Source organism: Lipotes vexillifer, unplaced genomic scaffold, assembly GCF_000442215.2.
Source record: "Lipotes vexillifer unplaced genomic scaffold, Lipotes_vexillifer_v1.1 scaffold272, whole genome shotgun sequence".
Classification (NCBI taxonomy): domain Eukaryota; kingdom Metazoa; phylum Chordata; class Mammalia; order Artiodactyla; family Lipotidae; genus Lipotes; species Lipotes vexillifer.
The window spans coordinates 4134427-4158605 of NW_006772469.1; the positions used below are offsets into that span (position 1 = coordinate 4134427).

At 38.3% G+C, this 24179-nt stretch overlaps 1 protein-coding gene across 1 annotated transcript; it reads left to right on the forward strand.

The window, feature by feature from the left end:
• Positions 1-20: 20 nt before the first annotated feature.
• On the forward strand, positions 21-17214 carry PAQR3 (progestin and adipoQ receptor family member 3). The gene is made up of 6 exons (XM_007447570.1): positions 21-383; positions 3628-3790; positions 8125-8280; positions 11236-11433; positions 13542-13632; positions 16932-17214. The coding sequence occupies exons 1-6, from the start codon at positions 199-201 to the stop codon at positions 17072-17074; spliced, it is 936 nt and encodes a 311-aa protein (XP_007447632.1). The 5' UTR covers positions 21-198; the 3' UTR covers positions 17075-17214.
• The last annotated feature ends 6965 nt before the right edge of the window (positions 17215-24179 follow it).

Sequence of the window (24179 nt, forward strand, 5' to 3'; positions counted from 1 at the left end):
GCGACGCCGCCGGGTCCGCCGCGGTGCTGACGGCGGTGGCCCCCCTGTGAGCGGAGCCCGGACTGGGCAACGGCAGGGCCGTAAGACCTCGCGCTACGTCCGGGCTCCGGGGCGGGGGCTGCGGGGGCGAAGCCCCCTCCCCGGGGAGGCGGGGCCTGGGCAAGCTCCCCACTTGGGGAGCGGCGGTGGCCAGGAAGGATGCATCAGAAGCTGCTGAAGAGCGCACATTATATCGAGCTGGGCAGCTACCAGTACTGGCCCGTCCTGGTGCCCCGCGGCATCCGCCTCTACACCTACGAGCAGATCCCCGTGTCCCTCAAGGACAACCCGTACATCACCGACGGCTACCGGGCCTACCTGCCCTCCAGGCTGTGTATCAAAAGGTACAGTCTGGCCGCCTCCGCTGGGTGCGCCTGGGGGGCGCGCCGGCAGCCCCTCCTCCTCACCTACAGCCTTTTTGTCTGGTCCGCCTGCTGCTTTCCCCGCGTTTCTCCGTGCCCATCATTTCCTAGCTGTCCCAACCTTTTCATCCCTTTCTGCCACCTCTCCTTTCTCGTTGTCTTTCCTTCTTCCGCCACCGGGCTACTTGATCCATGGACTAATGATAGTAACAAAGATCATAATCACTAACTCCTGTGGGGCTTTGCTCTTTACAAAGGAATTTTGCATCCTTTATTCCATTTGGTGCTTATTGGGATACATGTTGGAATCGACCCCACTGACCATGACTGAGCCATACTTGCCCCTGGGTATACCTAAGCTTTGTTTATTTTTAAGGCAGCCCTCTGGAAATTCAGATGTTTGGGGCCAGATAAATGCCTGTATAATAGGAAACAAGTTCACAATGCCATACATTTAGAAATCCTGGTTTATTCATTCAGCAGGTAGTATGGAACCCCTGCTAGGTGCCAGGCACCCTACCAGGTCCTGCAAAGAACAGCAGGTATGGCCCTTGTTCTCATGAAAATACTGAGGTCTAGCCTGGGTGACACACATTAAAGAGCTAGTTATACTATTACATAATAACCATTGTGAAAAAACGCTGTGTGGGAAAAGCACTATAGCAAAGAAGAGCCTATAACAGGCACTGCCCTCCACTAGAGCACTATAGAAGTGTCTTTAAAAAAGGAATTCCGTCATCATTTAAACTCTTAAAATTGAGTCCCTTGAAAGCCTGGGTATAAAAAAACAAAACTGAAAAATTAGTGTTCTAGTTCTTAGACTAGCTTTCTGTTAAACTCCCTATATGTACTTAATTACAGGACCCCACTTTAAGAGAATTAAGATACCCATGTTGGTTAGCTCCAGGTCACTGTAGTGACAGACCCCACTGCTGGAATGTGAGCCATTGAATTGTTCAAGCAGCAGCCACATGTTTGATTCTTGATCTTGTTTTTGGCATGGTCTTACCCCAGTTCCTTTGCCTTGCCTGCCTTTAAATTGCTCCTCTGACTCAGGGTCACAAGGTGACATCACTGTCCATCCCTACTTGGCTTCGATGCGTGGCCCACAGGACTTCACAATTTGAATCCTGAGTGCCATTTTCCTCCCCATTGACTCCTTTGCATAAGTTATTACACAGGAAATCAGAGCTGGGCCCTGCTGTGGATGTAGAGTTCCACAAGGGTAGAGCAGGTAGTCAGTTGCCTTAAATAGTTTTATACCCACCTCTGCATTCTAATATTCGGGTCCAAATTTCATGGATTAAGGAGTGAAATATAGTGCTTTAGATCTTGGGCTGTTGAGTAAAAAAGACTTGGGTGTGCAGATCTGCCACTTAACAGCTGTGGGGCCTTGAACAAAAGTTAACCTCTCCCAGCCTTATTTTCCCCATTTGTAAAAATGAGGGTAATTACAGTATATGCCTCAGAAAGTAGTAAGGACGAAATGGGATTGTGTATGTAAAATGCTACACAGAGCCTGGTACATAATAAGCACTCAATAAATGGTGGCTTGTTATCACCATGGTCATTGAATTTGAAGCCAAATAGATGATGAAGTTGATTGTTGATTTTGAAGCAGAACAGAGTATAGGTCTAATTTCTCATAGAATAAGAGTAGATCCCCTACAGGTGATATTCTGCTAAGTGCTCTTCCCACCAGCTTGGTCTTCTCCAGGTTCAGCTTTTGCCCTTTGTCTAGAGGGACGAGGACGCATTTTGCATATAAGGAGAGGTTTTGTACGTCACAACTGTTCTGCCAATACTATGTTAGTTGGAAGGAACGTGCCAAGATTATGCCTCTCTGCTCAGTTAATCAGGTTATACTGGGTTTCACCAAAGGAAAAGTTCTGAGGCAACAGGCAGAATGTGGTATTGGCTGTCAAGCAGTCCTGGGGTTAGATGTGTCTCCTCACATCCCTGCATCTCTTCCCCCACTCCCCGGTATAAGTAGTTTTTATACTTGATGCTTGTACAGGATAAAGCCTGAAATCCATGATACAAGATCCACTTTATCCTTGGTGATCGTCTGATTTTGTGAGACCCTGCTATGTTTATGACATGGGAAAATGTGAACCATGGTGACTGCTGCAAATTCAGTATTAGAGTTATGCGTTAGTGCTTACCAATAAGGATTCTGAATCAGTGAAGGTCAAAGACTTTAGTTTAAACAAAAGATTAGATTTTGCAAGAGGATTTTAACCTTTAGTCATGACATCACCTTTCAATAATCTGATGAGTCTTATCCACAGCTGGAGAAACATTTCACAAAATTAAGGAAGGAGCTGGAAGGGACTTGCAGCAGCATCTAATCCAGCTCCCTTGTTTTAGAGATGGAGAAATTGAAGCCAGAGACGTTAAGTGACTTGCCATGATCCCAGAGCTAATTTGTTGCCCAGGGTGGGAGGGAAGGGACAGTGAGCCTCCTGACTGCTGGTCGGCGGGGAACACTCTGCACTGGCTTGCACTGCCAGGACTACTTAAACTCAAACCAGTTAGGGCATATTGAAAGAGGGCAATTAGTACTGATAGTAAAAGTAACCTCCTGTCGTTCCAAAAAAGGAATAAACTCATGCCACCTGGAAACTAGTTTGGTTTCAAAACAACCACAGCAAAGTTGTTGCAGCATGCCTGTCTTAAAGGACATTTCCAGTGGATCCATTTGCATTTATCCTGCTTCTCTCAAGTCCATGTAACTTTGCACTTGCATGTAATGAGTACTAAAAAGGTATTTTAAGTTCGTGCCTAACCTTATACTTAGCGGGTTTTCAGATACCTATTACTGAGTGTCAGAGTATGGTAGCTAGCACCCAGTTTTAATCTGCACATTCATTTCTGTAGACATTTAGCATCTAATCTGAGCAAGACACTGTGCTTGGAACAGTAGTGTCATAAAGATGAATCATGCTAGCCATCGGGGAGTTGATAAGCTGGAGGATGAGGTGGAATTTATACATAAATAACTCTAATTGAGGAAGGAAATGGTAAGTATAATAGAGGTGAGCAAGAAAAAACTGTAAGATCCCAGGATTGATGGAGATGGCATATCAAATTTAGAAAGGTAAAGATGGGGTTAAGGGCTTAAAGTAGCAAGTATTAGATAATCCCCAAAATTGTCCATAACCTTTTAAATGCTGACAGTGAGCGAACAGATATGAATCTGAGCTGCATGTTTGGTTTTTTCCAGTTTGTTTATTTTATCTAATGAGACGGTAAACATCTGGAGTCATTTGCTGGGTTTCTTTCTCTTCTTCACACTGGGAATATATGACATGACATCTGTGTTACCTTCAGCAAGTGCATCCAGAGAAGACTTTGTAATTTGTTCTATTTGCCTTTTCTGCTTCCAGGTAAGTCATTTCACAAACACTATTATTGGTAAAGAGAACTTTAGTCAGACAACCTTGGGCAGGTGACCTTACTTCACACCCACAACTTGCTTTAAAGAGCCCCCAAATAGCATATAGGTTAGCTTATTCACTTTCATAATATAAGCATCCGGAGTATGTTTTTATGAGAGTGTATTTGGGTGTTACTAGAGTATATTTGAAATCCAGTAAGTTTTAAAGATTGAGAAAATTTCTTTCTTTTCTCTTCCTTTTTTTAGACCTCTCTGCCTTAAGATTAATACAAAGATAGGAATCTCTGTACTGCATTTGCCTACTGAAGTAGAACTCTGTTGTCTGCTTAAAACTTGTTTGGGAAGATTTCTCATCTTTTATATGTCTATGCCTTTTGTATTTGTTGTTTCCATACTGTCTTAATTTAGTGTCTTGTTTTGCTGGTATTAATCTTTTCTCTCACTTTAATGTTAATTTCCTTTGGGCCTTTTACACGAGCCTGATTTCAGATACTTTCAGTTTCTTCTCCTCTGTAGCCTCTTGTATGTGTTCCTCAGCACTTTAGTTTTTCTTCCGGGATCTGTAACAAAGTGCCTTTAAAGGTTATGTTTAATAATTTTTCAAACAGGTAATTCTGAGAAAGAAAACTAATGTGGACCAAAATCCAGTTGATATTTTTTAAATTAAAAAAAAAAATGCAGAGAGTACAAAAAAATCATAAAAATGAAAAGAAAAAGCTATCATGCCTCTCCCTCCAAACGTAGGCCAGCACTCCCTGCAGTTAACCTGCTGCTACTCTGAGAGGGGAATCGATCAGTAAACTGCACAGGTGTTGCTTTCATTGTGTAATAGTCAGTTTCAGGCCTTCATCATTTGACTCAAAACTTTGGACTTACATGATCAAGAGACACACTGGGAACATCTCTCTCCCCCTTTTCTTCTAATTCTAGCTCCTAGAAGCATGTTTTAAATTTCTTTGAGGGAAAGAATACTCTGTATTTTTGTGTTCTTATTAGAAAATTACTTTTTCTTTAAGTGTTTTTTTAAAGTATACTCTTTCTCAGGTTTAATGTTTGTCCTGATCGGAGCCTAAACAGCTCTTTAAAATCTATCCCAGTTTTTAAAATGGAAATGAATCAATTTCCCCACACTTAATTTTTAGATGGATCTTATAGACTAAGATGTGCTTAATATAAGAAAAATTGGTTTATACTCTACTGTTATACAGATATTATCTCCTTTGAGGATCCCACATGTTTTCCTCTACCCCAGGCCTGCCCTTTATCCACCCAGCCACAGCTGATGTTATTTCAGGGAACACACATTCATTTTCATAATGGTTTAAGAAAGCAGTGCATTGCAAAACTGAGAAGATGAAATAATTAAAACAACTGCCAGTGAAGAAACACCCAAAGTGTTTAGAGTGACTTGCTCAGGATTGTTTAGCAGGGCAGTAGAATCCTTCTCCTAACTGCTAGTGCACTGATCTTTCTGTTACACACAGTACAGCTTCTAAAGACAAACGAGCACATTTTCCCTATTTACAGATACCATTTTTATTATTTTTATTTTTATGAAATTATAACTTGTTCACCCAATTTCCCCAAATTCTTAGCAGGCAGCATGGTAAACCACAAATATATGTATTAATATTGATTTACATTTAATTTTTTAAAGATATAACATTTTTACTCTTTTCATTTCTACCCTTTTTACGTGCTCAGTGCTTTCCTACCAACCAGATTAATAGAGTACATTCTGAATAGTAGAATGTAACTTTAGGGGCTTTGAAGTCTTTCTGTCTTAGAGAAGAATAGGATCTGAGAACACCTTTCCCTAGATTCAGTTCATTAACATTCAGTTCAAGAAATATCTTTTTAATACCTCTTATCTATATCCAGGCACTAAGCTAGGCATCGGGAATACAGTGCTGAACAAAACCAGCCTGTCATAAAGATCAGGTCACCCAGATAGGTGAGCAGAAGGGAGAGTGAGGCAGGGCAATGAAGCAGAAAAAAGAGTGCCTAAAGGCCCAGAAGCAAGAGACAGCTTAGCACTTTCTCGACCTGTAGGTGCTGGTGTTTGTGGTTAAACCCTAGGAAAATGGAGAAAGGTAAGGCTGGAGAGATAGGCAGGAGCCAGATCCCGAGGCATTTGGCTATCATGGCAAGGAGCTTAGATGTAGGATGTCATGCTGTAATTACCTGTCCACCTGGATGGAGTGCGATACTCCACAGAAGGAAGCTTTCCAGAAATGGAGACATACTCAATGTCAGATAATTTTTCAGTCAGTTTTTTAAGCAACTCTAACAACACGTCCCTTTTAAAACAGAACATACTGAGTCTAGGTTAACTTTTCTAAAACTCAGATGTTCTCTATGAATACCATATATTTTACTTTCCTCTTGATACTGTAGTTTTTCTCTTTCCACTTTTATTTACCTTTTCACGATGAAATTAGCTTTATTGTTGTTATTATTACTATAACATATACTCATGTAGAAATTCAAGCAAACACAAAAGTATTTGGAAGAAAGTAAAATTCATTTGAAATTCAACTTCCACATTTGACATTTGGGTTCAGATTCCTCCAGATGTTTGTGTATCACAGCTGCCTCACACCTGCCTGCCTACTTTTCCTATCTACCTCCTTCTGAGCTGTGGTCATCTCTGCGCTTGCTGTTTTGTGTCACTCGACATTGTGATAATGAGATCTTTCCCTGTCAGTGAGAATATACATCTTCATGTTCTCTGAATTTACTGTGTTTTATCTCAAGGATAATCAGAGAAAGCAAATAACCAAGCTTCTTAGAGTTATGTTTAATTGGGTCAATAAACTCTGACTTGTAGTAGCCAAAGCCACAGACTGTTAAGGATTTTAGATAGTGGATGAAGAAATGAGATTGTGGCTAGGAACCTTGTTTTGAATATTGATATTGAGGCCATGGGGACTTAGGTTTGTTTAATGGCCAGACTACAGAATCGCTAGATGACCATTTGTCTGGCCCATTTTCCCTACCCCCACTGTCCCTGGCTTAGTGTAGGCTCTAGTCATTGCTTCCTAGGGCTATGCCTGTAACCTCTCATCTCAGCCTTTCTGTAAGGGTGCACTTAAAATGTTCAGAAGTATCACACAGAGCCCATAATACTGAAGTTAAAACTCCTTGATGTATAGGATCTGTCATAATCATATCATGAAGAAGGCCACATAGCATTCCTTAATGATGCTGTGTTTCGCAGTATATGCTGCTTTTCCTGTGGGCCCTCCAATAAACCTGTGCACACCTTTATTATGTCCTTGATGAATGCCAGGTCAACTTAAGGTGCAGCTCAGGTGGCAACCCTTCTATGAAATATGTAGCTCTTTTCCACCCACCACTCCCACCCACAAGTACATACATGCACCCACAGACCTGGTACTCTCCCTCCTCTATTTTCTAACTGTGCTCTGCACCAACTTTTCCTATAGGACGTCCTACATCACCATTTGTTCACTTGTTTCTGAGAAATCTCTTTTCATCTTTGTATCCCCACTGTATGACACACAGTAGGTATTTAATGGCTAAAGGGAGTTGAGCTGTAGAAACCTTATCAATCTTCAGAGCAACTGATAGAATTACATTAGCTTTGCTCTCAATTTGATAACGTATAAAGTCAGCATAAGTCATAATTATTTTTCCTTGAACGCAGCAAAGCTATGTTTAACTTAGAAATAAACTCTATACAATGAAGTCTCATACAGACATAAAAGGTCTTAAATTAAGTGAAAAAAACAAATAGCAGAACAGACTGTATGATTCCGTTTGATTAAGAAGTATATATGGTGTTCTTGTATGTGTGGACTTCTATATCATAGGTGTTTGATATGTTCATTGAAAATATCTGGAAGGGCACAAAAAAGATGTTATCAGTGGCTCCCACTGGAGAATAGATTGACTGGGAGGGGTTTATTTTTTTTTACATCATACAATTCCATATTCTTTGGTTTATTTTTCTTTAAGGACATGTATTCTGTAGTAAGTAGTTTTTAAAAGGAAACTTATTCATAGATCAAAATAAGCCTCAGTAGATTTCCTTCTACTGCACTGTTCATTAAATTTTTTATGTTATAAAGTAGTTATCATTATAGATTTCTTTCTTTATGATTGTTGTCCTCATTTTACCCATGAGGAACTGAGGCTTAGGGAAATGACATATAGTCAGGCACAAAGCTAGGGTCCATGTCCAGGTCTGTTTGGCTGAAAAGCCTGGACTTGACCACTTCCATGAACATCATGCATGAGTTGCTTTTGTTTTTTTGTTTGTTTGTTTCACTTTGCTAAGATTTGTTTTATTTTCCATAGGTCTGTATGCTTTGCTCTGTGGGCTATCATCTTTTTTCCTGCCATCGATCAGAAAAAACCTGCCGAAGATGGATGGCATTAGATTATGCAGGAATTTCTATTGGAATACTGGGCTGCTATGTCTCCGGCGTATTTTATGCATTTTATTGTAATAATGTAAGTAACTTAAAACATTTTACATTCTACCTTTCTTATATAGGTCTTGGGTGTTCTTGCCATGGTTCCCTTGAACTTCTGAATAAGCACATAATTAACTAACTTATAGAAGAAACGAAAGTCTGGTGGAGGCATAAACTCCTTTTTCAAAAGGGCCCTGTGATTTCTAACATCTGTTATCCGTTCCTATTCCTTCACTAACCTGGAAAGGAATGGGAAATAATATACATATGTTGTTATTTGCTGAAACTTAACGTAAACATTCAATTATTAATGTTTCCCCACTAAACCCATATAGCTACATGGTTCCTCAGATGTACATTATATATCTTTTATTTTTGTGTTTATAGAGTTGAAGGTAAAGGTAGCACTTGTTAAAGTTATGAAGTTATAGCTGCTGCTTTCCATTTTCCCCTCTTATCCTTTACTCCTCTCTCAGTGAGAAAGAAACAAAAGGTGTATCTGCGAGTGTGTTGATCCATATTCTTATATAAGAAATATGTTTTCCTTTCCTTAGTCTTATGTTTGGAGGCAGGCCTAGAGACAGACCAGATGGGTTGTGAGTGTCTTTAACAAACATGTGTCTATTGTGAGTTCTAGATCAACTCTTCTTTCTGACCCTAAAGTTACAAAAGTCAGTTTTTGCCTTGTGCAAAGCAGCATTTGAAACACTGTGATCAAATTATACAGCAACTGATCTAAATATGTTGGCCAACCAAACTACCTCCTCTCCTCATGTCTCAGCCAAGAAGGCAAACTGAATCTTCCTGAGGGCTCAGTACATCTCAAGGCCTCCCATTCAGAAAGTCCCCATTGACCCTACTCTCTTTTCCTCCTGCTCTCCTACCATACTTTTTTTTTTGTTTTCTGTTTATCCTTTTAGTTCCTTCCCTTACAGAGCCAAGACTGAGCCGCTCTCCCAGGTGCAGTGTGCCTACTAGTCACAGGACTAGAGCCTGTCATGCCCGAGCCCTCCCCGTGGAGCAGGTGGTCCAAGCCATATCCCCAGCCTTCACTTTCTAGGAGGATTGGCTGCAGTGCAGGGGTCCTCTGACTGTTGGGAATTCTTAAGTAGGACCTTTGTTGCTACGCAATAATAGAAAACTGTCAACACTGCTGGAGTGTAAAACTAGCAAAGCGAAAAATCATAATTTGGTTTGAATGTAAGAACATTATTAATTGTAGTCACTTATACGTGAGCCATTTGCTTTTTAGGCCTGATTACATTGGAACATAAGCTTAAAATTAAATGTACATGCCATTTACCTTGTCAATTGATTTGATTTTAGTAGTAAACTATTCATATCTACTCACCTTTCACAACTTGTTCATTTTGCGTGGAACTGTTTGTATCTTGTGAGTACAGTATGTAATATTAGAATTGTTTTGCTTATTATGTATTTCTCTGAAACCTGTTTTTTGTTTACCTCTTCCCAAATATATCTGATCATCAGAGAGACTAGTGGGACACTTTTTGTAAATCTCTTTTCAGAAGAACTAGAAGTCCAAGGTAGATTTAAGAGAAAAAAAAAGGACTGTTAGAGCTAATACAGTCCATGATCATTTAAAGGAAAAGTTTTCTTCCCTCTGGTATCTTATCATTTCCAAATATTCAGTTGCTATAGTGGCTCTTTACCTTTTAAGGAACACAGGCTGCTTTGAGAATGAGAATGAAAACTATAGACCCTCCGTACCGGATAATGTGCGTTTGGGCACAAACTGACCAGTCATTTTGACGTGTGAATTTCAAGAAGTGTAATGGTCCCAGAGAAGTCCTTGGAGCCCAGGTTAAGAACTCTGTCCTAGGTGATGCTAACTTTTGAGCTTCAAGACCAGCTTTTCAACTGCTCATTTAGATACCTAAATATTCTGTAAGTCCTTCAAACTTGATATATTTTTAAATGAACATTCTTTCATGCTTCCCCATTTTCTCCCCCCAACACACACACACACGCACACGCGCACACACACACACACTCTGGATCATCTTTGTTCATTTGCTCATTAGTACAAGCCATTTGCATGGCCTTTCATACTAGAAACAGTTGAGCCATCCTCTACTGCCCTCTCACACATCCAGTCAACCATTAAGACTAGTTTATTTCAAAGATGTCTCCTGAATCTGGTGCTAACATCTACCTTGTTCAACAAAAGTCCATGCTCCTATTTTCTCCTTGAATCAATTATTCTATAATAATATCTGCTAGCTGGCTTCCTGTCATCTCTATTTTTCACTGATGTCAGAGTTATTCTAATAAGTCAGTTGGAAAAACAACCATGTCATCTCATTCTTCAAGGACTCTGCTATTCCCTCAGTGCCAGCATGATAAAGTACAAATACTTAGCCTGACAGTACATCTGCTTTTCAGCCTCCCTTTGTAAAACTTCCTTGCTCTGTGTGCTGTTCCTTTTCCTTGAGAGCTCCCTCTTCTCATGAAAATCTTATATATTCATCAAGGCCCAGCTGAGATGTCATTTCCTCTGTGAAGCATTTTTTAGCTAATCCAGGTATCAATTGCTCCCTCTTCTGTAGTTCTACAACATTCTCTTCACAGCTCAGTTACAGTACTTTATCATTAGATTATAATCATTTGTTTATATGTCTGCCCCTCTCATAGCCTATGAGCTCACCCACTGAGAGAGCCCCTGTCATAGTCGTCTTTGTTTCCACAGGACTCAAATTGCCCCGGCCTATAATAGGTACTCAGGAGATGCTTTTGTGTGAATAAATGTGTTCTTTACCAGCTCACTTCGGGGTCTGGTTTATCATCCTAAGAAACCTAGCAGTCGTACGCAACATGCGTTGTTTAAAGGAAGGAAGGCAATCACGTTTGGAAATGAAAGTACCAGATAAATAGAGTTTGGAATGTATAATGTAGAAGCCCAAACTGAAAATTACTCTCTTCCTTCCCTTATTGTTAATAACAATTAAAATGTGATTTCCTTTCATTCTAGTACTGGCGTCAAGTGTACTTGATCACAGTGCTTGCTATGATCCTGGCGGTGTTCTTTGCTCAGATTCATCCCAATTACCTCACACAGCAGTGGCAGAGGCTCCGTTCTATCATCTTTTGTTCCGTTTCGGGATATGGAGTGATCCCTACTCTTCACTGGGTTTGGCTCAATGGAGGAATCGGTGCTCCTATTGTACAGGTAGGTTGAGTGTGGTCAATATTTTTCCCATTTTTTTTTTGTCCTTTCGATTTTATTCCTTTCAGTAAAGTAATGTAATCAGGCCAAGAAGGTGGATCTTTGTCATTTGAGGGCACATTTCTAATTGCATAATGATGCAATAATTTTTCACATCTATATAAATAAATAAACATACCTTGTAGTGATAGAAGTCTAACTATTTTCTTCTGAGATGTACTTCTATGGGATGATACATTCTTAATTCTCTTTCTGTTACCCATAGGTTGTAAATACCCAAGTCCTTACTGTAGAGGAGGACTCCCAAGTTTCCAGCTTTGTCATCTGAGGCAGGGATAATGCCAGTAGGAGCAGTTGATTTGTTTGTTTGTTTGTGGAGGAAAAGGAGTTGGGAAGGATTTCTTCTTGGACCTGAGTTTGAGGTACCCGTGGGATGTAAAGGTGGAGATAGGGTCTGGATTTAGCTTGGAGTTCGAGGCTAGTGATGGAGATTTGACAGTCATTACTGTCTTGGTAGCTAGAGGCATGGGAGCATATTCCACCCAGCAAGGAAAATATATTGAAAAATAAAAGACAGTTAGTTATTACGGGGGGAACAGTTGGAGTACATTAGGAAGAACCTCAGTGAGAATTCCTCAGCATGCTTGAGAAGGGAATTAGAAGTAAGACTTAAGTTCTTAGAGATTTATATAAAAATGCCTTAAGTGTGTGCTAGAGAGTAAAATTGAGAATTTTTAACACAACTAATTATGCCAGGAAATCTAGAAGAAATCGCATACACATGTTGCAATGGGACCTTTGGAATATAGGGATTTAAATGCAGGTTTTATTCAAAGGAATTAAATTTTTTTTACAAGAGAGGGACTAAAAGTAGGCTTACATACTGTTGGCAACAGCATGGTGGAAAGCATCTGCATATAAAACTAAAAAGAAAGGAAGTCTGTGGTGTAGTGAATTGAGTGATATGATCTGGCTATTTTGCCAACTTGAGGATGACGGTGATGCTTTCTTTATAAGATTAGGAAATTGGGAGAAAGGTGAGATAGTAGTGAGGAATAACTTCAGTGATTCTGGTATCTGTGAAAACATTGTTTTTCTGACAGTTTCAATGCCCAGAAAATAGAACAGGGAAGTACCACTCTAGATTTAATCCTAACCAGAAATGAATAACTAATTAGTGACATAGAAGTGAGTGACATTTTGGGATGAGGGAAACACATCCTTTTATGCTTCTCGTGACAAAGAAAGAGAACCAGACCCATTAAGCCAGTAGATTTTGAAGAAATTCAGAAAAGGGGGAAAAAAAAAAAAGGAACAATCCTGTGTTCAGCAAAAAAAGATGGAAAGAGAGGCACATAACCAAAGATGAAAAGTTCCAAAGAGCTAATCGTGGGAGGCAGGGTGAAGCTGTGTTCTGGAATGTTTGCAAAATCTGAGGTTGATTAGTCTGAGGGTATAGGATTTAGGGGAGGGGGCCCATGATAATTCTCAAATATCTGTTAGAGGGAAGAGAAATAATTTGTCTTTATTTCGTAAATGGTTTCTTGGTAAATTAGGTTTATAACCAGAATTAGGAACAGCATGTATAAATTAGAGCTGGCTGATTTTCTTAGAGCAAGGAAAAGCTTTCCAAGAGAGCTGTGAGATAGACTGCTTTGTAGAGTAATATTCAAGAGCGCCACTTATCTGGGATGGTGGAACATATTTCATTGTTGGGCCAAGCCTCTTGGCTCTTTTCCAGCCACAAATCCCTGTTTAGTCTCTCCTTATTCAGCTGGCAACTCCATTCCCGTACGCATTCCACTCTATGTTGTAGATGGAGTTGGACGCCCTTAGGACCTAAACTATGTTGAAGCTTTAACTGCCCTGGTGCCCTGACCTTTAGGGTTGTCTCTGTGTTCCAGTCCTCTGGACTGCTTCCTGAAGTATTGAGAGCAAGCTTTTTCTCATTGGAGACTGTCTGCAAAAGCAATTCAGATTTAACACACTTAAATCCCACCTATGAATTCTACTCCTGTGTGTTGTCTAATTCTATGAATTAGATTGATAAGAAATTGAGAATTCAATCACAGTAGGCAAGATCTGTGAAAAAAATATGTTTTGCTTTTTAGGACTTTGCACCCCGTGTAATTGTGATGTATGTGATTGCTCTTCTTGCTTTCCTATTCTACATTTCCAAAGTTCCAGAAAGGTACTTTCCAGGTACGTATCACTTGTATAATGGTTTTCTAACTTTATTCTAAATATATAGTGGAGGTATATGTTTCAGAGCATCAAAACTTAGATTTTTTTCCCAATATCACTGATTGTAGAATGGCTCTTCTCTTCTCAAATGTTATCTAAAACTTGAACTTTCTAATGGCTTTCACAAACTTTGTCTTTCACTGTCACGATATGAGTTGAGTCCAGTAGATAGGGTCACCACCATTTCACAATTACGAACTCCCAGCCACTGCTTTTTTGTGGAGCACTAGTTAGCAATTACCATTTACTTCTTTGTATACCAGCTTATGCTTAAAAATTAATTTATCAATATATGTGCAAGATCCATAAAACAAACAAGAGGCAAAGGAAAATAACAGGATAATGAAAAGAAGCCAGGTTTAGGATTACTTCATAATGTATCTATCGTAAGTTTCTATAAAAGAAAGCCCATCAGTCTGGCTTTCAGCTTCCTGGCACCCAGTGGTAAGAGGAAATTAATCTAAGTTAAGGGTCTTCATGTCCCCAAGATACACACAATCCAGGAACTTAAGGACAGATTTCCCTGCTTCTTCAGTCCAGAGGAAAACGTCTTCTGATAGAAAATAACTAAGAGGACACTGGGTAGAGTGAATAATGTTCTCCACAGCATGTATTTGCTTGTCTAGGAGCTTCAGCTCTGGAGTCAGACTGCTTGGGTTCAAATCCCCCGTCAGCCACTTTCTAGCTGCATGAGCTAAATAAGTCACATAAGCTTTCTCAGCCCAGTTTTCTCTTCTGAAACATGAAGATAATACATTTCTCTCTTGGGGTCATTGTGCGGATTAGATGAGGAAGTGCACATGAAACATTTAGCACAGTTCCTCGAGAGTAGTGAGCACTCAGTAAATCTTAGCAATTGTTATTATGATGCCCCTCACCCCCAGTTTCATAAGTGAAATATGTGGCTTAGGAAGGGACAGAATGATGCAAGTCCAGGTGACCTTTGGCTCAAGTCAAGAATAACAAGAGACATAAGGCAGTGGTCTTTCGGTTTGGGGGCTAGAAGTAGGGGAGCAGTTTAAATTCAAATTGCAAATTGTCTGCCCTTCTTCCTGGGTTAAGAACCTCTTCCACAGTGAATCAAAGATAGGATTGTGCCGCTCGTCATGTGTGTTGGGGAAGAAGAAAGGAGGAGAAACCCCGAACTAGAGGATGAATAGACTGCAGAACCTCAGGCATTCCTCTCTGCACTTGACTTTTCTCCACTGAGTTTTAAATAAGGACGGACTACAACGAAGAACCTGAATATAAACATTAGGATTTGGGAACATAACTAGGACATGTCCCTGAATTGAAGACCACCCATCTGCCAGGCAGGGTCTGAATTCTCCTCAGAAAACAGTTTTGGTAAAATACATTTTTGTATCACTTTATTAATAATTATTTTATTATTAATTTCTTCATCACAGATGTAGAAAATTAACCAGTGAAAGTTGTCTGCACTCTGTGATTATGGCCATAGTGTTTTTAGGCCTTAAAATATTCAGATCAGAAGTTCCTACTTGGGGGGCTTCCCTGGTGGCGCAGTGGTTGAGAATCCGCCTGCCAGTGCAGGGGACACGGGTTCGAGCCCCGGTCCGGGAAGATCCCACATGCCGCGGAGCAACTAAGCCCGTGCGCCACAGCTACAGCTACTGAAGCCTGTGCGCCTAGAGCCTGTGCTCCACAACAAGAGAAGCCACCGCAGTGAGAAGCTGGCACACCACAGCGAAGAGTAGCCCCTGCTCGCCGCAACTAGAGAAAGCCCGCGTGCAGCAATGAAGACCCAATGCAGCCAAAAATAAATAAATAAATTTGTAAAAAAAATTTTTTTAAAGTTCCCAGTTGTCTAATATAGGGCACCTTTAAAAGGTCAAATGTTATGTAACTTAACTTTTCTCAAGATGAGCTTGACATAAAACATGCCCCATGTAGCTGAATGTGTGCAAGTACAGGTACATTTGAGCAGAGATACAGAGATCATAAAAAATGAAACATTCCTTGTCTGGCCAGTCGTCATTTATTACCTGGCTCTAAAGAGAAACATGTTGTAGTGGTGGTGAGGTGGTGGGTAAATACTGTGAAATCAAAAAATTTAAACCTAAGAACTTACTTTCAGCTCAGGTTAATTTTTTTTTTAGTATATAAACACCACAGTGGTATTTAAGGGGTCAGGGATCCCCAAGATGTCCATGGACAGAATTCAGTGAATCTGTAATACTTGTATTACAAACTAATCAGTTTTCTTTATAATCCTCAGTGCTTTATGCTTTTAAAAACGAGTCTGTGAGCTTCACTAGGCTGTCAAAGTGTTCCATGGCACCAAAAAGTGGCTAAGAACCTCCACAGAAAAGATCCTGTTGACTTATACTTTAAAATCTACTTACTATACTGATGATTATTCTTGGTAAGAGAAGACAGAGAAGGTTAGAGAATATTTATAGGGTTGGCCAAAAAGTTCGTTCGAGTTTTCCCATAAAATATTACGAAAAACCCGAACGAACCTTTTGGCCAACCCAGTACATTACATGACCATAGAAGCACCATGAGTAAGAAAAAATTATTTACATTTAAATGCCTATGGCTCTGTATTTTGTTATTTTGTTGTTTTCCAAGATGCTTTCCACATGTTAGTTATTTAATCTCCTTGGAATTTAAACTTGTTTAACCACAAAGAGAAATGAAGTAATTTTCCTAAGTTGTATATGAACTAATCAGCCTTAGTTAATTAACTCATTACTAATTACATTTTGCAGATTGTTCCATTAGTCTGATAGCACAAGATTCAGGTCTGAGCTTTCTCCTTACACACCTGCTTAAAATAAAAAGTGCTTCACGTAGACTTATACCCAAACACAACCGTGTATCTGCTTCATACCTAATAAACTCCATGATTTGTAGCACTAATATCCTTTGCTTCTCTCATGTAACGTCTTTTCTTCACCAGGTATATAAGTTGAGACATGGGAGACAAAAGGTCAAATTCCTAAAATTAACCATATCTTGATTTTGAAAAGACATTTGGAATAGTATGTCTAAAATTCACCAGTATACTTAATGAATTTAAAACCTTATAGTCAGACTCAAATATGAATTAACATTTTTTTAGAAAACATTTCAGTCTGAATTAATCTCCAGTCTGTCTCCAGATACTCTGAGACTGCCAAAATCTTTTTGCTGCTCGGTTATATTTCCAGGGCCAGAGATGGAAATATATTTTTATTTTAATATCAAAATAATTACAGTCAATATTCTTCTCTCTCTACCTTCCCTTCCAGGACAACTAAACTACCTCGGATCAAGCCACCAAATATGGCATGTCCTTGCAGTAGTGATGTTATATTGGTGGCATCAGTCAACAGTATATGTCATGCAGTACAGACATAGCAAGCCTTGTCCTGACTATGTTTCCCATTTGTGAATTCAGGTATGGCCACCTGGTGTATTCAGTTATTAAGCAATATATAACGGGGAGTTGTATACCCCACTATTTCTAAGATTCCCATTAGTTTTTCCTTTTCCCTCTGGTTTGATATATCATGAGTAATACTTTATAAAAATGGAAAAATATACTTGGGGATCTGTAAGAGTAACTGTTTTATGGGCCCTTAAGACTACTAATTTGCTGCTTGTACAGAAAGTGAAAATTAGTTGGCATTCATAACAAACATCTGCATGACAATGAATGTGAAGCCAGCGTAGAAAGAGTACTCCTTTCACTGAACACCAGCTTAACTTCCTTAGGAAGGGCTCACCTCCATTATAAAGTGGAGTCCTCTTGTGTGATTCCTTTAATAGGAGATACTTAGAGTAGATGATCAGGTTTAAGTGCCTAATCAAGGCAAGGTTTGCGCTAGCCTGTCACAAGCTGATAGTGATTTTGAGTAATCACTAGCCTGTCAGTGGATGGTTTGTGAGAAACCGGCACTTAAGATATTATTCCCTTCAGCTGTAGGTTCTCTTCTCCCTAGGAACATTGGATTTTTTAGTTTGCTAGAACAAAAACTTTAAACCCCTTCTCCTTTAAGTTGAGAGAGGCGTTGAGAAAGGGAAAAGAACTTGCATCGTCATTTCCCATCAGATAAAAGTCATGTCAAGAACCGATTACATGACCAGGCAACAAATTCTGTGGTCTAATAACCAAGTTATTAGCCATTTAAGCTTTTCAATTTCAAATACTATTTAATTCCATATAATAACTGAGCTCTTGCCAGTAGACGGTAGATTTGGGGTTCCAAAATTCCTATAACAGAAGACTTTTCACTTCTCTTGAGTTTGCAGCCGTAAATTTCCTGGTGATAGGGGTTCCCAGGTACATGGGTGCTACTCTCAAGGGCATAGAATCCAGATGGCCCAGTTCTTGACCCTGAAATGAACCTTAAGCCTTAGAACAAAGTCATGCAGATGCCCCAGTTGATGACATGATTATTCACCTGTCCTCTGGTCTTTCTCTGTTTATGCATGTGTTAGTACTGCACTGATAACTCACAGTATTGATATACACTTATCTAATATTTGGGCCTGAAACTGCATTGTATATACTTAAAAAATAGATCTCGCTGCCCCATCATACAACATAGCGCTCTTGTTCTCTGGTCTTTTCATATGCATAAGTTAAATCCCATAAAGCAGTCATTCATAAAAACATGTTGTTTATTGGAATATAAAATATTACCCAAGTTTCTTAATGGGTTGACATGAACTGCTTTAAATACTGGTGTACCTTCAGAACATTGGAATTTCTAAGTATCAGGAGGTGTTGATTGATGGTGAAGCTTATTCCCAAAATGTCATTTATACATCTGATATTTGGAATGTTACTTTAATGTGCCTCAGTTTATGCATCTGTAAAATTTTGTATTTCTTTTCAGTGTAGCGTTTTTGGAATATGAATTCCCCATTCTGGTATCTCAGCAAGGAGAATTCTCCCCCAGTAGGCTAAGGGCACACCACATTATACCCCTTATTATGATGGAACGCCACTTTGAAAATGGCCATTTTACCTCATAGGGCCAGAAATTTGATTCATATGTTAAGTGAAAGAAGATTTTGGTGAAATGATAATAGGATATATTTTCCCTAAAGCATCCCTTATTGGCTTACATGGTATTATTGCTTTTAAACAGATATTTTGTCATTTTGGTCAAACAATATACTGCGTAGTTACAATTAATATAAAAAAGGAGAAGTCTAGTTATTTTAAGTATGGTGCCATTTTTTTATGATAAAATCTCAAAATAACATATTGAACTTTAAATTTCATTTTCTTTTAATTTTTAGAAAGTCTTATTTTTTGTTATAGTGTATGATTTAATACTTGCCATCTGAATTAATCGATAAAAAGACCACACTTTAAGACTGTTCTTGAATTTGGAAAGCATACAGGTCTGACTGTAAAGGAGAACTAAATTATACCATGTAAACATTTATTTCATCTTTTTATGAAAATATTAAATATTGTAAGAAAGTTCTTTTTATCTTTACTATAATGTACTTATTAGGGAATGAATGAATGTGGATTGCTGTCAACTATAAACACCTCTGTATATCAGCATTTATTGACCACCTACTGTGTGCACATCACTACTGGCAAAATTTTTAAGACGTTGTTAACATTAAAGAATATCTAAAAATTGCCTATGAATCTGAGCCTTGTAATAATGTATATTTATTTTTGTTTTGTAGATTTATTAAAATAAGATTAAAAGTACACTATTCAGCTACAGTACTAAAAAAGACTGGTTTTAATTTTACCAGTGTGTAAACTATAAAAGCTCTTTACCTACAGATGTACATTTTAAAATTATTCATGGCTGTTTTAAATTGTCTATAGTGATTTGTAAGGTTGTAGTTAATTCATTTAAGAGAATTATCATCTTCTTTCTATATAAAACCATTTTCAAATAGCAAGATAGTTAGTGCTTGTCTTTCTTGTTACACCGAGTGCGGTTCATGAGCTGCATGGCAAAATAGGTATTATGTAAATAAACTGGGTTTACTAAATATGTTAAGTGCTGCTTGTCATTCTTTATAATAAATACATAACAGCTTCACAATCATATTTTAGAATCAGGAATGAAGCTTCAGGGAATGTGTGTCACATCTTAAAGGCATCCCGCCTGGACAGAGTAACCGATTTGAAGATTGTGATGACTGACTGGCGTAAAGCTGTACAACTCTCCATTTGGCAGGTACCTACCTAGAGATGTCCTTTGCCCTGCATTAAATATCAAGGGGCGAAGCCTGCATTTCTGGATTCCCGCTGAGCTGAGTAGGTCTGTATTCACTTGTAATCATCATTCCGGGTAATTTTACCCCTGCCGAAGTGTGTGCAGTGAAGAATCAGCTCAGCTATTATTAGGGGAGGGGCAGAAGTGTCTTTTACATGCATTTTCACACTAACTGTGTTTGTTCACACTGAAAAGCGCTACGGATGCTACTGGGTACTAACAAACATCCCCTGAAATTCTGTACCGTAATTCCTTAGTAGGATAGCGGGAGAATGATCCAAAACTGAAACTACCTTTGAGAAAACATTTTCAGAAAGGAGAGGTAGCAACATTGGAGGTCTCTTATGAACAGTGAAACGGCCATCCTTAAGAGGACAGGAATGATAGCCACCAAGGTCTAGTCATGCTCTACAAACCCGGGATGAAAAACACTGCAGAACACACGTGTAAATGCCGTACTGCCAACTATGTAGAGCAAAAGTGAACTATCATCATCATCTTTTTAAATGTGCAACAAATAAAACTTCAAAAGCTCATGCTTTCAACAGGAGAATATTAACTAACTGCATCTTACATAAGATGCTGGAGCTGGACTTCCTTAAAAAGGGATGCGCTTACGCAAAATAAACAGCTCTAACTAACTAACTGCAGCATATATTCGTCTCGAAAAAGAAGTTAACTGTAACTGAATTTGAACAGTGGCACATCCCACACTGTTCTTCTTAGATAACCTTTATCATCGGATATTTTGCTCCTTTGTACCATTTATTAAAAAGAAACAAAGCCCTTATTTTTCCACATAACTTTAAGTAAATGTTACTACTTCCGAAAAAAAAAAAAAAGTTCATTTCTAACAAGCAAATAAATTGAATCTTTCCACAAGCCACCAATCTAAAACTCCAGTTTGTGGAATAATTAATACATAAGATGATAATATTGCAATCTTGACACCAAACTTAGTCCATCAATCCAATAAACAGGTTTCTCTTTAACATGCCAAAGCCTCTTTTCTGACATAATCAAGGACTACAGTATTTTATTTAAAACTAAATATTTTTTAATGTTAAATGTCACCAGTTTTTAAAGAAAGAAAGAGTTTAAAAACTGAATTATATGTAATGCAAAAACTATGCCAAACATTCAAAAGGTACTTCAAAGTCTTGTTTTTGCCATACCTTCATCATTGTAAGTATCAGTAACTGTAATCCCTGAACAAGTTGTGTTTTTGTAGTATAAATGCTAGGTCAAAATGTGTTTGCTTACTTAAATCCAAAACTGTGAGCCCCTTAGAAGAGAGATCTAATCTTAACTCATTTTTCTATTCCATTAGCTGCTGCATAATAGGTGCTTAATGGTCTGTGGTGTAAATGAAAGAACTGACTAAAAGTTTGCATCCAAAACTTTTAATAAGATGACAAATAATGAAAAACTCTGAAGTCACTGATTATAAAGAATATGCAACCCATTTGGGATTTATTGCATTTAAAGAAAGCAGGTTATTAAAACAGTAGGTATGATAAATACAGTAAGAAAATAACTTTAAATTTCAAACAAAACAAAGTGAATGTGGGACAGGATTCAGTCAATAAGAATAAGCAATGTAAAGGCAATATAGTACTAAAATCAGTTAGTGCTTAATTAGATATAGGAAGAAAAAGAAAAAAAGCAACTGATTCTGTCTCATAACAGTTTTCCAGCTGTATGTGAGGACTGAAGTTAACTTTAGAAAGTATGTTTTCAACAATTAGAAATATAATAAAGATGTAAATCAGGTTTATTAAAAGTTAAAGTTATTTGCTTAGTGGTACATAAAAGGCTTCAGAAAATTCAAGTTTAACAAAAAATGGAAGTGTAATCAAAGAAAGTGCACTTAAAGCTGTTTGCCAGCAATTAAAAAGTAGCTTACTATTACTATTCTGCTTACTATTAGATGACTTTTCAATCACAAAAGGAGCGTAGGAATAAAAACAATTCTCTTTTAAAAGTAGTACAATAAATTTTTAAATAAAAATAACCCCAAGTGATGGCCGTTTGCATTTTCATCTGTCTACCTTAATCTTTTAGTGGCTTTCGTAAACCCTCACCAGGAGTGAATGTTCCTTTAGTAATGATTGTGGTTGCAATTCCATTTAAAATTTAAAAATTCACATTAACTCCACAGTAGAGAGGTGTAACATGTACAAGCATGTGTGCGTCTATATATTTACCCTAATATATAAACACCACTATGTATAAAAGTTTTCAAATAAACTATCATTATGTTATTCTCACAGTAGATCTGTCAGCTCAACATTGGACCTAAAATGATGCGTAATTTTGCTAAGAAAAAAGAAAAAAAAAAAAAGGAAGAAAATGTTTACTGCACATTCTATATATATTAAAATAAATGTACCCAAACTCCTCAGAACTAGTGATACTAATAACACGTGTACCTTCTAGCAATGCTGATATGAAGTACCACAACCTAAAATAAACCAAGCAGAGAGGCTGAATAGTAGGAAAACTACTCTGCCTGATGAACACCAGAGTAGAGGAGGGGGCTCCACCTTAGTATTTCCCACCAGCAAGATGAGGACAGCAGACTATCACTGTCAAACAATAAACAGGGTAGGATCAAAAGCTGCTTCTATGTACAATTCCAAATAATGTCATAACCGTGCCCACGTACGTACACACACACACACACACACACACACACACACACACACACACACACACAGGGATGGGGCGCGTCAGTGGAAGAATCACACTTTCCCGATGTATACTTTTGAATAAACATTCTAGTCAGTTAAACCTCTCCTCCTCTGCCTAATATCTATACCAAGCAACTTTTGTGTCTTAGCAGATACATTCCTCAGTGCCATAAAAACTGATCTTTTTAACACTAACATTTTGCTGAAGTGATAATATTAAAATAAGCAAATGGTCCACTTTTAAAAAGATGATTCAAAATCAATAAGCATTATTAAAGCTGTTAGGACAGAAATAACTTTGGCCTCAGACTTTTGCTAGCTTCATAATATTTTACTTCCCTTAGTGATGTTCAAGTATTACAGGTTTAGAGTTATGACTACTTTACATGCTAAAGAAGCACAGAAGACAACTGATTAATAGGAACATGATTGCTTTTCAACTTTCCTTCCTTAAGCAAGAATTGGACCATCCCATAATAGAGCCAGACTTTTACTGAGTGCTGTGTACCAAGTATGCGTTAAGCTCTTTCACACGTCTTGTGAGCTTTAGTCTCATAATTCTCATTAGGCAATTACCTGGGCATCAGCTGTGTGGAGTGACTTACATCCTAACAGTAGTGGGGAAACATGATGGGAAATGGAAAGCGACCCTAATCCTGTACTGCTTGGGAAAATGCCTCTACGTCAACACAAAGCAATCTCCCCATTTCTCTCCCATCGGGTCCCCTATTAAGTCCTAAATGTCTCTTCTGAGCTATAATCTCAAGAGAAAAGTCACTGGGCTGTGATATAATAAACATAAGAAGGTAAATATTTTAAACAGTGTCAAAGTGTTTCCTTAGGATTTATCCAGCATTATAAGCCAAAGTGTCTATCAGTATCTAAATCATTTAAAATTATTCAGTGTATTGAAAAACAACTGTAAGCAAGGCCTTGGTATCAGACAGACTCTAGGTATTTCATGTTTACATCCCAAGGAAACCATACTAGTTCATCTCCACCCCTTCAAAATTAAGAAACTCATGAGGTCTAGCAGAGACCAAGGCTAAGGACTAAAATAGTCACAAAGACGCATACTGTGTATACATCAACCAACAGATTTCATTAAAAAACAGATTCTGTTTGATACAAACCTACTGTAGTTCATGAACTTACTATGTGTAATCATCAACTCTTCACTTTTAAAAGAAAGTATCACTTGAATCTACTTTGTAAAGTTTTAAAGCACATCTACTTGAGCATTTGCATTAGCAGTATTAATCAACCTGAGAATCAGAAAAAGAAAAAAAAAAGGTGCAAACATAATATTTGCCTTTGGCACAAGGACAAGTAACTGGTGCACTTGGGCTCTAAAGTACAGCTTTGAAGCAGTAATGAATGTCATGCTTGGTCTGCCTCTGCTTCACTCTGATTCACATACTGCTTCCCCCTTTGTCCACAAAAGTTGTATCTGATTTAAAACATAGAAAAGAGAGAAGCAGTAAAAAAAAAAATAGATGGTTTAGTTACATGTACTTTGCTTCTTCCCAAATTTAGAACTGTGAAAACAGGCAAATAGCTCAACCCAACTGGGGCACTATAATTAAGAGATTCTAGTAAGATT

Coding starts and splice junctions, on each gene's coding strand:
- PAQR3 (XM_007447570.1), top strand. CDS start 199: ATGCATCAGAAGCTGCTGAAGAGCGCACATTATATCGAGCTGGGCAGC. Junction 3,791..8,124: donor TTTGCCTTTTCTGCTTCCAG/GTAAGTCATTTC, acceptor TATTTTCCATAG/GTCTGTATGCTTTGCTCTGT. Junction 13,633..16,931: donor TCCAGAAAGGTACTTTCCAG/GTACGTATCACT, acceptor CTTCCCTTCCAG/GACAACTAAACTACCTCGGA.